We start from the raw sequence: 16873 nt of genomic DNA, 5'->3' as shown, positions 1-16873 counted from the left end.
AGGTGGAGTCCACTGTTACCCGCTTCCTCACTCTCCACCTCCCCTGGCCACCAGATAGATGTCTTGGGGGCACTCCAAGGAGGCCTCATCCTGTTCTGCAATTGTTTTGAGAACACTCAAACCACCTTTTGGTCCAACCACAAGGTGCTTCAAGCCCAATATCCTAATGGGGTCCAAAAGGATAGGTTCGAGAAGGATTTGGCTGTCTTCCAAGATCAGTGACATTCCCACCTCATCCCCAGTTTCCCTTAGTAATCCACAGTGGATCTGTCAGCCATGACTTTACTTTCACTCATTCCAAAGCTACTTGCATTTTCATCTTGCTGCATCTTTTGGAGCTAATGAATTCCTTAGGTTTTCCATTTGCTATAGAGAATAATAGTTCTTTTCAGTCGCCATAGCAAGAACACTCACCTTGGAGTCCAACAGATCTAGGTTCTAGCTCTCACTTCTGCCGCTTACTAGCTGAGTGGGCACAGGACATTTTCTTCCCTTCTCTGAGATTCAGTTTCCTCCTCTGCATAATGGGATTATTGATAACTCCTCTTCCTCCCTTGCATGGCTGCTATGATGATAAAATGAGATCCTTGAAATAAAAGCACTTGAACAGTACAAACTGGGGTTCTGGTGCAGAGTCATACTTTAGCTGAATTTTCTAGCTAAAGATTGGGGGCTGTTGGTTCTAGAATTCTCAGATCTGGTGAATAAGGCTGTGCTCCTTCTCTCTGTCTCTGCATAATTTTATACACTCTGGTCACATCACTTCCCAGCCTTCATCGTTCTAGACTAAAGAGTCTGCGTTTGTTTAATCTATCTTCATATGTCAGCCACCACCCTCCCCCCGCCCCACACACACCATCCCTTTGATTATAGAGTGGCCCTTCTCTGGATCATCTCCAGCTCCATTATGTCATTCTGGAAGCACTAAGACCAGACCTGCTCAAATGTGTGTGTGTGTGTGTGTGTGTGTGTGTGTTCCTCAGCTCTGAACCTCTGACTCTGACCCCCTCCCCAGTTATAAATCCTAGAACAGGATAATTACCCAAGACCCTGTCCAACTATAGAGAAGGTTGGTTGGCTTCATACTGAAGCCTCCCCCTCTTTCTCTGCGCAGCCCTGGCCCCAAGGGGCTAAAACTGCTCCCTGTCTGGCTTGGAAGGCTGGGAGGTGGATAACTAGGATGGGGAGACTGGGGGGGGGGGGTCTTGCGCAAGCGCACGCGGCTGCACGGACCGCCAATGCTGCTGCCTCCCAGAGCAGAGGGAGGCAGAAGAGGAGGGAGGGAGAAGAGTGGAAGGGAGGGGGAGGCGGCACTTGGGCTGCAGCTCGCAACCAGAGGCAGCCTCTCTCAGCTCTCGGAAGGACCGAGAGAGGCAACCGCGGAGTAGGATGCTCTGCGGGGCGCCCAGAGCCGGGGGCGCTTGAAGCAGCTTCGGGGACTGGGGCAACCGGGCAGTTTTCACCATGCATCAGTCCCTGACTCAGCAGCGGTCCAGCGACATGTCCCTGCCCGATTCCATGGGTAAGTCTAGCGGCCCTTCCTTCGGGCGGCGGCAGCAGGGGTTGAGTGCGCTGGCCTCTGGACTGTGAACGCCCCAGGTGCCCCAAAAGCCAGAGAGCGGGAAACGGGGCATGGATGGGGTGGTCTTCGCGCCCCAGCGTCTGGGTGGTGGACCAGAGTCCCAGGGGGGCGGCCTGGCTGCAGCGGGAGCGACGTGCGGAGATCGGAGCGCCAAGCTTGCGTCGGAGTATCTCTGCCCCGGAGTGCGGGTGTGTGCCTGTTTGTGTGCGTGTGTCTACAGACTTGCAGTCGGTGGTAAATCCCAGCAATCTGAGGATCAAAACACTTCCCTGCAACCTGCGCCTTCGCTTTCCATTCGACACTCCCTCTTTGCAAAGTCCTGGTCACTTCTAAGAGCTAACGACTAACGACAATTAGAAGCAGGGTCCTCGCCCCCTCCCAACTCTCTTGAAGCTGCCCTGAAATTTAGAGATGCAGTTGGGTGGGGGCCTGACTTGCACCTCGATGATTGGGGGGGGGCGGGTTGCGCAACTCTGGGGGATGGGCGGGGGTGAGAAGAAAGGGGGGGATGAGGGGAGGGGAATTCCTGAGGAATCACTCAAGACAGCCCAGCCCTGCCCTCTGCAGCGGCGGGATCAACATTCTTTGAATTTGATTGTTACTCTGCTCCAAATGCACGGAATGTGCATGAGTGTGAAAAGGGAGTCAGGGGCAGGAGTGAGAGCGCGAGAAAGAAACATCCAGCGCGAACCCGCGCATCTTCCGAAGTCGCGCTTTTCCTCGCAGGGCGGAATGGAGGGGGAGGGGCACCCTTCGACTCCTTTCCTTATAGAAACTGGGGGACAGCTACCTTCGGGCACCAACTTGGCTGCCCCTCGAAGCTGCTTTTTGGTAGTTACAAAAAAAAAAAAAAAACAAACCCAGTCCCCCTCAGCTGTTAGGCACCTTCCCAAGCCCTGTGATTTCACTGGGCGGAGAAATTAATTTGGAGCCCTGGAGAGCGGGAGGGGATTGTAAAATCATGATCCCACCTAATCTTTTAAAATTCGCCTCGGATACACTTCAGTCAAATCGAATTCTCTCTTTCCAACATACTTTACATTCTGCAAAATCCCTCTGTCCCGCAGTTCCTGCCATCAGTCTGCTCAGGTCTTCTCCGATGAATTTGCGGGAACATCTCGAGTGGAGGGGGCAGGGAGAAGATCGAACCCCCTATATAATCTCCCTACTGCCCGCAGAAGACTAAGTGTCAACAAAACTCGTTCACCGGAGGGGCCCCAGAAAGTGTTATCTCCTGGATGGTGGAAAGATCCGTATCCTCAATGGTTTTGCATATTCAGTATAAGAATTTACTTTTTCATTTTTAAGGGCGTAGTTATTTACAACGGGGTACAAATGAGGCCAAGGACTTGGTCCGAATCCAGAGCCCAACAGTACCAGACTCCCCCTTACTCCCAGCTCGCGCGCGTGCACTCTTTCTCCAACACACACACCACGCGCACACACATACAGAGGGAGAGGGAGAGAGAGAGAGAGCGCGCGAGAGCGAGACAGAGCGACAGCGAGAGCGAGAGAGAGAGAGAGACAGAGAGGTGGGAATGCACTCCTTACCTTGGCCAGCTGTGGCGCCAACAACGCAGCCCTGGCTCCCCGACGCCAAGCTGTTGCGCTTCGCGAGGGAGAGCAGAGTGGAAGAGTGCTAGGGTTCCGCAGCGTCCATTCCCGCTGCGGACGACAACCACCTAACCACCTGCAAATCAAGCCACAGCGCCCCGGGCCCGTCTGCCTTCGGGGAGTGGGCTGGTTGGTGGTCCAGGGCTTAAAGAGTCGCTACTTGGCGCACTGCTCTGTGGGTTGGGGAACAAGATGAAGAGCTTTCTTTCTTGGGCTCCCAGGGGCCCTCAGAGATCTTGTGTTTCTCGAAAGGTCTGCGCAACAAACAGCTGAGTGGGCTTCGCTCAGCCCAGTCTCCACACTGCGGGAAAGGAATCATAAATCCCAGATAGAAGCGGAGCCGGCGCCACGCATTCCACTTTTTAAAGTCCGCAGACCGACGGCACTAGCAAATTCCTGAGTCGAGTGCTAACGCTGGGTTTCCACAGTTTGGACAGGGGAGTCTCCCCGGAGTTCCCTGGCCCTGGTCCCGCACACTCCGGGCCTGAATCAGCGTCTAGGCTACTTAGGAGCTACTCCCACTTAGCTCTGGCAACACCACCTTCCCTTGCGTGGGGGGAAGAGGACAGTGGGTAGGTAGGTTAGTGTTTCAGCCTCCAAGGGCAGCATTTCTGAGGGGATTCCCTTTATTGTCAAGACACAACCGCAACCAAAACAATAAAATTTAAAACACGCAGACACACTGCACCAAGGTGCCTGCACTCTACGCTTGCTGGCTGCCTGGGAATAGAGCAGTTCGTCCAAGGCTCAGAGTGGAGCAGGCGCTTTGCAATTAAGAAGATGGTAATTTGACTCCAGCGTCCCCCCATCCCCTCCCAGCAACCCCCTTCTCCCTTTTGGCAACACCGCCCCCAGGCGCAAAGGCACCTCTACTACAGTAGGGCATTCCTTCCTCCCAAATAACACATTTGTAATTCGCGGGCGGCCTCGGATGTTCTCCATTCAGAGAACTGTCTAAAGTGGGGAGGGATGGATTTCAGCGCCTTTAAGGAAATGTTTGGGAGATTGGCAGGGTCTTGAGGCCCTTGTGTGGGCAGCCACCTGTTTCTAGGGATACTCAAGGCTGGGATATCCGGGGACCCACCCTGTGTGGCAAAGCTGACTCAGGTAAGCAAATCCTAATCGGTTCAAAAGATCAACCCAGAGAACTAGCCAGGCATCAACAACACCGTGTACAGGACAGGATACTGGGTTCCCAACTTTTCTGTGCCCAATAAAGATTATACACCTTATCTACTCTCTTGGGAGAGGATAATCAAGAACGTGTGCAAGGTAAAACAAAGTAACAGAGACAGCATCCTACCTTCTAGCAACTCACATCTTGGTTCCCTCAGATACATAATCCTGGGACTGGCAGATATCATATGGGTTGTGGACCAGACCCACGGTTACAATTGTAATGGTATCAGTTACAATTAATATACTTATTGAGTAAGGTACCTGGGAATTTAGGGACATAAATAAGTGATTAATTTTGATCAAGAAAAACTTTTTGGAGGAGGGGAATTTTGAGCATGTTTCGAAGGAAGGGAGGCACCCAGATTCAAAGACCGCAATGCAGATGGGGGCTCTGACCAGGGGGAATACCCGGATGAGAGAAAAGCTGGTTGTTTTTGGAAGGGTGGAGACAGCAAATAATTGGGTGCTTCTAGAGCTAAGCATCCTGGTCATCAGGAATCTGGGGTGGAGGTGGGGCACTGCAGAGAGGGAGGGCTGCAGTAGTTCTGCAGGGAGGCTGCTGAGTGGGGGCAGGCAAGGCCAATGAAAAGATTTCAGACTCTCTCTCTGCTGTTGGTTGCAGAGGTGGTTGTTGTTTAAGCAGAAATATACTGGGTGCCAAGGAGACAGAGTAGTGAGAGATATTGTAGTTTTCACACTAGTTAGCCAGAAGGCTTTTAATTTGAGGGAACCCTCAGGTGTACCCTACATTAAAAAATCAATTCTATGAGAATAGCCCATATTTATTCACACAATTCCTCCCACATCCTTCTTGATTAAAAGGGAAACAATTCTGAGATGTTGCCTCTTGTTTATTCAACAAGTACCGATTGTTTATTAGGTATCAAACACTAGGTATAAATCGTAATAGGCATGATTTTCATATACCTGCTGCTTTATTTAAGTACCTCCTGGTGCCTGAGTTTTTTTACGTGTCACTTTACTAAACAAAATCAGAATAAGATGGTCCTGTGTTTACAGAAACATCTAAGGCAAGCCCCAAATTGCACCAGAATAAGAACACGGCTGTACTTCTCCCTTCTAAAATAAAACAACCACCAGGAAAATGTCCTAAGCAGACACAATAAACTGCCTTTTAGGAGCCTGGGCCACACCTTCAGAAAATGGGTATATCTTGCTCTAAGTAGATGTGAATTTTATTGAGTCAAATTGACACTAAAGATAAATTGAGGGGTGATTCTTCATTTTCAAAACGAGTCACCCTGGGGGGAGGGGGTTCTTAAAACAGTCAATTCCCCAAGTGCAACTAGAAATAATTTCATGCTACACAATTATGGTCCTTATAATATAAAATAAGTGGTGACAGGGAAGGACGCTCGTGAGGGGACAGAGATTAGATATTCGACCTGGTGATCAGAGAGTTTTCTTAGGAATTTTATCCAAAGCAAATCCTATCTGGAGTCAAGGCCCCTGTGGGGCTGTGGGATCTTTGCCTGCGTTGCTCAAGTGACTGAATTTTCAATTCAGGTTCTAAAGCAGGAAAAAAGATTTTCAAATGACACTATGTGGTTTGCTGAGTCACTTTTCTGACCTGGCTCTTCCTGCGCTTTTAAAAGTTAGAGTGATATTTGCAAAGAAGACCCAAGAGCTGTGAATAAGATTAAAGGCCAGCTGGTGGGGAAGGAGCAGGCAAATGAAACAAACAAACAAACAAACCAAAATTAAAAAGACCATGCATGCACACACACTTCTCCAATTTAGTCTGTCAGGTTACATGTTTTCTGGGTAAGGTGTTGAGACACTTCCATATCACAAAGATATCTGTGCTGTATCCAAATGTTCTCTCACTCTCTTTTGCCAATTTGGGGCAGGGGAGGGCTAGAGATTGTGTGAGTGACAAAAGAGAAGGGAAGACAAGAATGGGAGGCAATGTTGGTAAGTTTATGTTAGAGCCCCTCTGTAGAACCAACTCACAGATTCACTGAGAAGTATCTATCATCAAACAAACTTAGGCACCCTGGTTTAGAGACTAATTTAGGGTCCCTCAAAATCAAGAGGAAGGATAACTAAACTTCAGGTAAACAGAAGAAATAAATCCTGGCCTTCCCCCAACCCTCTACTATTCCTTTCCCAGTACCATGCAGTCCAGAGCTCCCGGCTTTGCTCCTGTGTTTACCATTAGTCAGCTCCCATTTGCATCCCTAATAGCCCTGTCATGAAAGGGCCCCGATGTTACAGGTGTCTCTAGTGGGCCTTTATGTTTTTGTCCCATGGAGGCTGGACTCAGGTCTCTTTAAAGATGAGTCTCATTTGCCAACTCTTCTTACCTCTTCCCCAGGGTGAGACATGGTGCTTTAGCATTGTAGATGCCTATAAACGTTCAAACCACTTCTACATTTCAACGAAAAATAGTCTTAGATTAGTCCCATATTAGAAATGACCCTGATGAGTCACATCCCTCATTTTCGAAGCTGACGTCAGGGGAGACCGCCCGCCCCTCCCACCTCCCTTGGAGACTTCAGCAGGGACCGTACTGGGAAAGACAAGATGGATGGTGGGGTTAAGCCCGGGTGATACTCCCAGTACTTTTCTTCCATACAGGAGGGGTTATCTGCAGCGGACTGCAAGGCCAGCCACAACCCCTCCCGTCTCACCACCACCTTGCCTCCTGGGTCTCGCTTCATTTCCTTGACCTCGTCCCCCTTCCTCCATCCCCTCTCCCCTCCCTCTATCCCCTCTCCCCTCCCTCCCCATGGAGCAGTCTGCATGGCTTCTCTCAACAACTGCTTCCTGAGGCTGCAGTGAGGTCTCCCAGAATGACAGGGTCTTATGGACAGACTCAAGTGATCTCTTCAGGGCCATAAATGACAGTCAAGCCACGTGGGTGGGCGACTCCATCAGGGCTCCTCACTGCTTCATCCTCCTCATGCTCCATACCTCCACTAGAGAGCTAGACTCTTCTCATTTGCTATTTTTTTTTTTGAGAACTCCTAGGTAGTAACTCTCCCCTGGTTATTTCCTGTTGAAGGCCCTCTCCCTATGCCTGAGAAATCCCTGCAGAGTGTGGGACAGTGCTCGGTTCCTTTAAAAAAAAATAAATTAAAAAGTGAGCCTAGATACCATTTTTCTATCTGACTTAATAATCCTGTTTTCAAAAAAATATTGGTTTGCACTATCATGTCTGATAAGCCCTGAGTGGGAGAATGGGTTTCTCATAATTTATATTTATGTCACCCTCACATAAGCCTAAATGTGTATAAGTTATAATCCTCCCCACCTAACTCCCCCGATACATATCTTTGTGGACTAATGGCCTCCAAACACTCACTTTATTACACACATTTGTTATGTGACAAATCTTGCCAATACACCATTTTAAAGTTTATACATGAGGTGGCAAATGTCAGAAATAAATGAAAAGAAAATCCCAGTAAGTTGGCTTGGCTGTGATATTTACACTGAAAATGAAATTTCATATCTCTAGCTTATGAAAAAAATCTTTTTAGTTGGATATTGGCTTTAAAATGTTTTCATTTAATACCCCCTCCCCCCCACACACACTTCCCATTTATCATATGCCTTCTAATTTGGTCTAAAAAACCACTCTACTAAGTAGTTATGACACATCTCTCCTAGAGTGCCAGGAGCACAAAAATTCGTTTTGTTTTTACGTAACTGGTGAAATTTCTTCTGTTGTTTATTTTCAAATTGGAACTACATATTTTATTATAAAAGTGGCACCTGATGACTACAAAAAATAATGCTCTATCCCTTCCCCACAACCCCCCACCCGTCACCACCAAAGATAACTTCAGTTACTGGTAGGAATAGGAAAGGAAAACCTTCTTAGTGTTTTTTTCTTTAAGTCAATCCTTTCCCCAGCTGAAATGAGCAATTTTAATTTCTCTCTGTGCTTTCAGGAGCATTCAATCGGAGGAAACGAAACTCCATCTATGTCACCGTGACTTTGCTTATTGTGTCCGTGTTAATTCTCACAGTGGGCCTTGCTGCAACCACCAGGACCCAGAATGTGACTGTAGGAGGTTATTACCCCGGAGTTATTGTAAGTATAGAAGGCACAGGTAGGTCGCAGTAGCTTGCTGTCTACAGAAATTCTGGCTCTGCTCTGATAGTTTTCAATTCTGTTTGAGTGTCTAGTGTTTGCTCAGATTTCCTCCTTTGTATCTCTGTATATTTATGTAGAGAGGCAACTCTGGGCCCGCTAAGAAGAGCATTGGACTGAGAATCAGAAGAATCCAGCACCATCCCTATCTAACAGTGTGATCCTGAGCAAGTCATCTCACTCTTTAATACCTCAGGTTTCTGGTTTAGGAGATGTTACCAGCAGTGTTAACCTTAGGCTAAGGTCCTTTCTCTCCGGGCATCTGCATTCCCATATATAATAGAGGTCATCTGATCTCACCTGAAATCTGAGGATCCTGGCAGCTTGACACTCTGACCAACAGCACTGATCTCCAAAGTGATCCTGCACTCCTATCAGAAAAAGCTGTGGAAGATATGTTCCTAAAATATGTATATTTATTCACTTATAAATTATATATATATACATGTTCATAAAACTTATATAAAAATGCACATTCAAAAATTAGATAAAAATAAGTATACAATAACTTTTAATATCTTCATGTGAACACAAACTAAAATGTCACCAGATAATATGCACTTAGTGTGAAGCTTGTCATTAAAGACAGTGGCTTTAAATCCTTATTTCAAATGGCCCACTAGATAATTGTGAATATTTTTGGCTGCCTTCTTATCCCATATGATTAGATTGTCATTGGAGTCATGTTTTTAAATGTCAATATCACAATTTGGCTGCCAAAAATCTACCCTGGGAGTTAGAACTATTAAACTCTGCCATTTTCTTGTTGCTTACATTTGCTTACATTATTAGGGTCATCTTCAACTTCTGGTTTCTCAAGAGGAATCTTTTCAAGCCTCTTATCCATTTTGTTGAGACTAGTTTCGTTAAAATTGGATAATACAATCCAGGCACACATAAAATGCCCCACCATCAACCCTTTGTTGCTTGGAACTTGCCCTCCTCCAGAAGGACAGCTCACCTGATCACCTGACATTCACACGGACAGAGGGTGCCAGTGACAGTCTGTTTATTAAATATTAGTAATGTTTGGTTTCTTATTATTTTAGATAAACAATAAATAGGAAACAGCCGTATTCCAGTGGATTGTTTTATCTACCCTAGGGTGCATGCAGTTCCCTTTGGAGACTGCTAAACTAGTTGCATTAGAAAAACCAAAACCTAATTTGAGTCTACGTACACTGCTGTTGAACCCAAAAACCTAACTCTAGAGGTGAGATCATATTTTAAATATCAGTTAAATGGCTCCTCAATTGCTAGAGAGCAGAAGGACGTTTAGGACAATTCAGTTAAGAAGTATTTTAGTACAGCAAAGAGGTCAGATGTAATTTTTGTTGTTTTGTTTCATTTCTCTTTGAAATGAAATGAGAGAGAGAGAGAGAGGTGGGGATTGGAGAGAGAAGCAAAGCGAGAGGAGAGATTAAAGATGATGCCTTGGACAAGCCAGAGCTATAAGTGACCAAGCCTGGAGCCTGTTGCCTAGGTCACTGATTTCATTCCACAGTCAGCCTCCTCAATAGCTCTTGAGAAGCTGGGACCTAAAGTGGGCTGCAGGCTATGCCTTCCTGGAGCTGAAGGCTGCTGGGGGAAGTGCCTCCACAGCTCCAGGGCAGGCAGGGCTCCTCCCAGCTGAGGGCAGGTGACCCACAGACACTGTTTGGTGCCCTGTGTTAAACATGTGATGTGAGAACTCACCCAGTCCACTTCCTGTGGTGAGGCAAGAAAACCAGTCGTCAGCAGAATTGGGTTTTATTTTTAAACACAAGCAAAGCCGGCGGGGGGTAGCGGGGTGGGTGTGCAGGGAGGAACAGAGGGGGTAAGATAGCATTTCGGTGGCTTGGAAAAGCAATTTATAGGGTCTGCGTGACTTTGTGTATTTCAGGTAGCTGCATTAGTAAAATATTTCTGACTGATGAGCAAATGCTGAAGCCAAGATTCAGAGTCTCTGTGGATGAGGGGAAGGTATTTTCCATGTTATTTAAGAGTACGAACTCCTATTCATAAACAGTGGCTGTGAACCTTCTCTGTGGAATATCTTACTGTGGGTGGCTAGGTTGGAATACGTTAACAAAGGAAGGAGGGTGCCTGATTGCTGTTATTCAAGTACCTGATGTTCAGCTAGCACTAGAAGTTGAAGCAGTGGGGGCGTGTGTTTGCATGTGAGTGGTTCACTAAGAGCTAATATGGAAGTGTTAATAGGAAAGCCATCCCTAACGGACACTGCGCCCCCATGATTTAACCTTTAAAAATGTGCTCTCATAGTTCCTGGAGATTGCTTCTTTAAAATGCATTTTAATTACATAAAATAAAGGGGAAAAGACAGCAGATTGAATAGCAGAAAAATCCATTTGAGTTTATAGGTCAGATCACGTTGTAACAAATACAATTACGACTCATACCTCAGAAACAGTAAACGCCTGAGAATCCAGATTTGTCTGGGAATGGGGTACTTTCACTAACTGAATAGCTTGGTTATTAGGGAGTTACTATAGAAACTCCAAACCAGTGGTTTCCCCACTCTGATGTGAATAAGAATGACCTTGTGAACCTGCGAAAAATGCAGATCTCTACTCCCTAGCCCAAGAGATTCTGATTCAGTTGGTCTGCATGGGCCCTGGCAATCTGAATTTTCTTTTCATAAACTAACCTTTGATTGAAAAAGTAATAAATGTTGAATCCACCTGAGGGGAAAGAATCCGTGGGGGGTGGGGGGAGTCTAATTCAGGTGGACTAGCAACCACCTGCAGAATTAACACACAGTAAAATATGCTTAGCAATAAAACCAGAAGGATCATAATGTGTCATCTGGAGATTCTGCACTGTCAAAGTGGTCACTTTAAATATAAATTACTAATGTATAATAGAACTGTGAAAAAGTTTCAGCTTATTTAGAACTCTGCTGTTTTAGACTCTGATTAAATGTGTTAACAATCCATGAGAATTTAAATTTTCAAAACAGACAAATTAGGGAGAAGTTATTAGATTAAAAGAAGACTTACCATACAAATCATTTAAATATTGTGATCTCAGGTACTTAAAATATAACTCAATTTGCATAATTCTAAGTCACGTGAAGCTTTTCGGGAGCATCTTTATTTTGCCAAATGAGATATCTTTGTACAGTGAGGTGCATTATCATGGCATGTTAGCTACTCTACCTGAGCTAGCATGTGGTATCATCGTTCTAAGAGACACACGCACACATGCCTCTATAAAGATGTGCTAGTCTGTACAGGCTGAACTGTAAAGTTTTAAAAAAACTAAAACCAGGCTGGGCACGGTGGCACATGCTTGTAATCACAGCACTTAGGGAGGCTGAGGTGGGAGGATAGCTTGAGGCCAGGAGTTCAAGACCAGCCTGGGCAACATGGTGAGACGCCATCTCTACAAAAAGTATATATATATAAAATTAGCCAAGTATGGTGGTGCATGCCTCTGGTCCCAGCTACTCGACAGGATAAGGTAAGAGGATCTCTTGAGCTCAGGAGGTTAAGGCTGCAGTGAACCATGATCACCCACCCCACTGGGCTCCAGCCTGGGCCACAAAGCAAGACTGTCTCAAATAAATAAATAAATAAAACTTAAAAACTAAAAACGGCCAGCTGCGGTGGCTCACACTTGTAATCCCAGCATTTTGAGAGGCTGAAGCAGGCGGATCGCTTGAGCCCAGGAGTTTGAGACCAGCCTAGACAACATGACAAAGCCCCATCTCTACAAAAAAAAAAAAAAAAAAAATTATCCTGGCCCTGTGGCATGAGCCTGTAGTCCCAGTTACGTGGGAGGCTAAGGTGGAAGGATCACTTGAGCCTAGGAGATGGAAGTTGCAGTGAGCTGAGATCGCGCCACTTCACTCCAGCCTGGGTGACAGAGCGAGGCCCTGTCTCAAAAAAACAAAACAAAACAAAACAAAACAGAAACAAAAACTGAACACCAACAAAGAAAGACAAACTGGATTAAGAATTTTACTGTCCTCAAATATTCAAGGCATTTTATTTCAGGAGGGTTCAGATGAGCTTTCTACTCTGAAGGCCTAAAAACCCAAGAGCTTCATTTGTTGCCTGAAGCTGAAAGAGACAGGGGAGGGTGGTTGCTGCTTCCTGGTACACCTCCTCTTACCTTAGATGCAGGAAAAAGAGGCCTCTAAATGTGTTTCCCAAGCAACCCACAAGATGGAGTTGGTCCCCTGGATAGTGAGACAAGCCTTTCATTCTTGCACCCTCTCCTCAGCTGCTGTATTGATACTATTAGGGCCCATACTAGCCTGAGTCTTCTTTCAGGAAAGAGAGCAAGAATTTCTGCCCCCTTTCCCAGGGAGTGGGTAGGAGAGTCAGTTAATTGAAAATCATTTCAGAGTTACTGTGGGATATTAGGAGATGGGGACAACAGGGATCATTCAAAACAATCAATATCCCAGAAACCTTCTTTAGGTCAGTGTGGCCTCAGATTCACATGTAAAGACTCCTTTGAAAAGTCCAAAGAAATTTTGATTAACATGAATGCTCAGAAAACATAAGGAGCTCTGGATAGTGGGATTTTGTAGTAAATAGTGAATTAGGCAGAAAGATTTTCAACAAGAGGTGAAAAAGTTTCTACCTCTTGTTTGAAAATGTTTCTAAAATCTAAGTTCATTCTAAAATATAAGTCCCTCACTTACTAAGTACATTTTTAAAATGGCACCTGGGCTGGGTACAGTGGCTCATGCCTGTAATCCCATCACTTTGGGAGGCCGAGGCAGGAAGATCATTTGAGGCCAGGCATTCGAGACCAGTCTGGGCAACAAAGTGAGACCCCCATCTCTATAAGAAATTTTAAAATTAGCCAGGTGTGGTGGTGCACACCTGTAGTCCCAGCTACTTAGGAGGCTGAGGCAAGGGGGTTCCTTGAGCCCAGGAGGTCGAGGCCGGCTGCAATGAGCTAGGATCACACCACTGCTCTCCAGCCTGGGCAACATAGCAAAACTTTGTCTCTATAAAAAAATTAAGAATTAGCTAGGCACAGTGGCTCAGGCCTGTAGCCCCAGCTACTCAGGAAGCTTAGGCAGGAGGATTGCCTGAGCCCAGGAGTTCGAAGCTAGAGTGAGCCTTGTTTGCACCACTGAATTCCAGACTGGGTGACAGAGTGAGATCCTGTCTCTAAATAAATAAATACATTTGAATCTTGATTTGCTGGAGAAGACTTTTATAATACCACAAGGTTCTCACCTTCATTGGCTCCCTGTTGCTTCCTTGGCATGTCATTCAGAGCTCTGCATAGATGCCCTCAGCCTAGTCTCTCATTACTTCTCTTTTTTCAAAAATTGCCAATTCACAGTCCTCTGAACACGACTTGGGCTTTTCTGCCTTGGGGCCATCATAACATTTTTTCCTCATGCCTAGAATATCCTCCCTGCTCTCTCTCTCTCTCTCTAGGTGCTCTGTTCTGTCCCAACTTAAAAACACAGCAGAAACATTTCTCAAATACTGAGGTCCACAGTGGTGTCTACATCTTTGAACTCCCTACCGTAGATTCCTCCTATTCATGGTTGCTGGAAAACACTTATGTCCTGCTTTGTGGCATCTGTTGGGCTATATTCTCATTTAGCTTTGTTTATATAGGTCCTCAATCCCTTCTCTGAACCCTTGGGTCAGATGGGATTCAGAATTTAGACTTCTTATTTTAGAAAAATTATACAATACATATACCACATATTATCTAACAACCAAGTAGAGCCTTGAGAAGCATCCCATAATCAAGCACCTCACGTTTCTATAATAAAACATGGATTTTTAAACTAAGTGAGATAAAGATGATAATATAACCTCACATCAGTTCAAGATCAGGTTTTGCCACCAAGTTAGTTACATTCAAGAAAAAAAAACCACTTTTTTATTTTAAGAGCTTTGTGGATTTCAGGATTATGGAAAGGGATTGTGGACTGGTTTACCTAATTGTAGTATGAGCTCCTTTAGCCTGAGTGGTCTTGATCATACCCCATCCCACCTCCTGGCCTCCAAATTACAGATCGAACACACTGCCGGCCACAGTAGATGTCCAATTAATATTTACCTAATGACTAATTTTTTTAGCCTTTGTCCTAGATGTCTGGGACAGTGAATGGGAATAGGCATAGGTGACAAGAGTCCAGCCTCAAAAAAGCCCTTGAATCTGACTTCGATATCTAATCATCTGTCTTTTTTTTTTTTTTTCCACAAGTGGAGGACAGCCAAAACAAAGCAAACTAGTTATTTGTTCAGGTAATGGGGAATCAAGATGGAGGTCCAAAGGTCTGAACATTACATGATTCCATGAAGCTCTTCAGGGGAGACCACAGAGCTTACCTTTCTGAGGTCTCAGAGGAGCAAGCAATTGTTTAGAAGCAGCTGTCCATTTTAAGGAAACTGTTGGTTTTCCCTTCTTCATTTTCAACCCCTCAGCTCTTCCGCAAATAAGACTTCTCACTCCATCCTTGCAGAGAACTTCTTCTCTAGGGGGCAACAATGAAGTCCTTGTTGCTTGGAGGTCACTATTCTACTAGCACTGGTCACAAACGCAGTGAGATGTGGCTAAAAGAACTCAAGCTGTTATTCAGGGGACCCGAGGGCTAGTCCCAGACCTACCATTAACTTGCTATAAGAGGGCATACAACTTTACAATTATCTATGCCTTCATTTTCCTGTCTATCAAATGGGAATGATATGAATTCCACCAAACTCCATAGTATTCCTGTGACCAAAGTAGGGGGCAAGTGTTTCTTTAACTTAAAATGCTTTTGAAATGGAAGATTGTTTTAGCAACACTGGTGAGTTCATTAACCTGTCATCCAGGTAAGTGAATTCTTCCAGTCATGACACAATACGTATTAGTTCCCTGTCTGCTGAGCTCTAATCCATCTTTTGAGTGCATATAAAAATGTCTCCTCCTCTATGAAACCTTAGCACTACCATTTATTTAGCAGCCTACCTTATGCAAATCACACTACATACTTCATCTCATATAATCCTCAAAGCAACCCTGTATGGCAGGCTCTATTATGATTCCCATTTTATAGATGATGAAACCAAAGCACAGAGTGGTTAAGGAATTGGGCCAAGGGCACAGAGTTTATAAGTAGCAGAGCCAGGAATATATTATATTATATATAATATATACAATATTATATTATATATAATATATACAATATTATATTATATATAATATATACAATATTATATTATATATAATATATACAATATTATATTATATATAATATATACAATATTATATTATATATAATATATACAATATTATATTATATATAATATATACAATATTATATTATATATAATATATATAATATTATATATATAATATTTATGTAATATATATTATATATATAATATTATATATATTATATATATAATATATATTATATATAATATGCATATTATATATTATATATTATATTATATTATATATATAAAATATATAATATAATATAATATATATGTATTATATTCCTGGCTGCGTGAATTATTCCCTGCTCCTATAGCACTTTGTTTTTACCTGGTCTGTGGTCCTTAACCCAGTCTGTCTCTCCCTTACTAGACCGTGAGCTCTTGGAGGACAGTAGCCATGTCTTCTTATTCATCTGACATAAAGCTAGTAGTGAACGTCAGAAAACTGAATGCATTGGAGTGGAGTAGAATAGAATAGAATAGAATAGAATAGAATAGAATAGAATAGAATAGAATAGAATAGAATAGAATAGAATAGAATAGAATAGAATAGAATAGAATAGAATAGGAGGAGAAGGGGAGATAACTGGATGAAGTAACTGGCTGGCCTGGGATTTCCAGTTCTGGAGTGCCTTGTCTTTCCAGACAATTCCACAAGACTTCCACCCACCTCTTCTGGTCACTGCCATCAGAGAGTTATTTGCCATGAGAGAATATGAGGAATAGGGAGTGTCTTTGCTTCCTGTCTTAGGACAAAGACTGCTATCACGATTCAGGAGACATTCTGCGAATACCTTTGGAAGCTGATGAATTGTTAAGTAAAAGGACTTATTTTTCCCATAAGAAGCTGCCTCCAAATTTCTCTCAACTCCACAAGTGGCCCAGAGTGCCAAAAGCACAGACTATTCATGGATTTTCTCCTAAAAAATAGAAGCCGTGGAACATATCAGAGGGGGAGACAAGATGGAACAAGGAAATTCTCTTAGCACGAAATAGAGCACATAATTATAAGATTTTCCAGCTCAAGTCAGGTTAGAGTGGTTCAAAAGTTAAGTGGCTGTAAAAATAATAATAATCACTAGAAAAAAGTAATATTTACTGAGTGCTTACTGTGTACCAGGCGCTGTGCAAAGTTCTTTGAATGTATCATCCTGGTTAATTCTCACAAAAGCCCTATAAGGT

General features: G+C 44.2%; 1 protein-coding gene across 2 annotated transcripts in view; it reads left to right on the top strand.

The window, feature by feature from the left end:
* Positions 1-1253: 1253 nt before the first annotated feature.
* TMEM255A (transmembrane protein 255A) overlaps positions 1254-16873 on the top strand; it is a 52554-nt gene continuing 36934 nt past the window's right edge. The window contains exons 1-2 of one of the 2 annotated variants that reach the window (XM_019018814.3): positions 1254-1522; positions 8296-8438. In XM_019018814.3, coding sequence (XP_018874359.1) covers positions 1465-1522; positions 8296-8438 — 201 coding nt within the window. In that variant the 5' untranslated portion in view covers positions 1254-1464. The remainder of the gene's footprint in view (positions 1523-8295; positions 8439-16873) is intronic. The other variant, XM_004064804.5, reaches the window with a different exon arrangement.

The sequence above is a fragment of the Gorilla gorilla genome, chromosome X (assembly GCF_029281585.2).
Source record: "Gorilla gorilla gorilla isolate KB3781 chromosome X, NHGRI_mGorGor1-v2.1_pri, whole genome shotgun sequence".
NCBI lineage: Eukaryota > Metazoa > Chordata > Mammalia > Primates > Hominidae > Gorilla > Gorilla gorilla.
The sequence above is the reverse complement of the archived record's forward strand: the minus strand, read 5'-3'. Positions and strand labels throughout refer to the sequence as shown.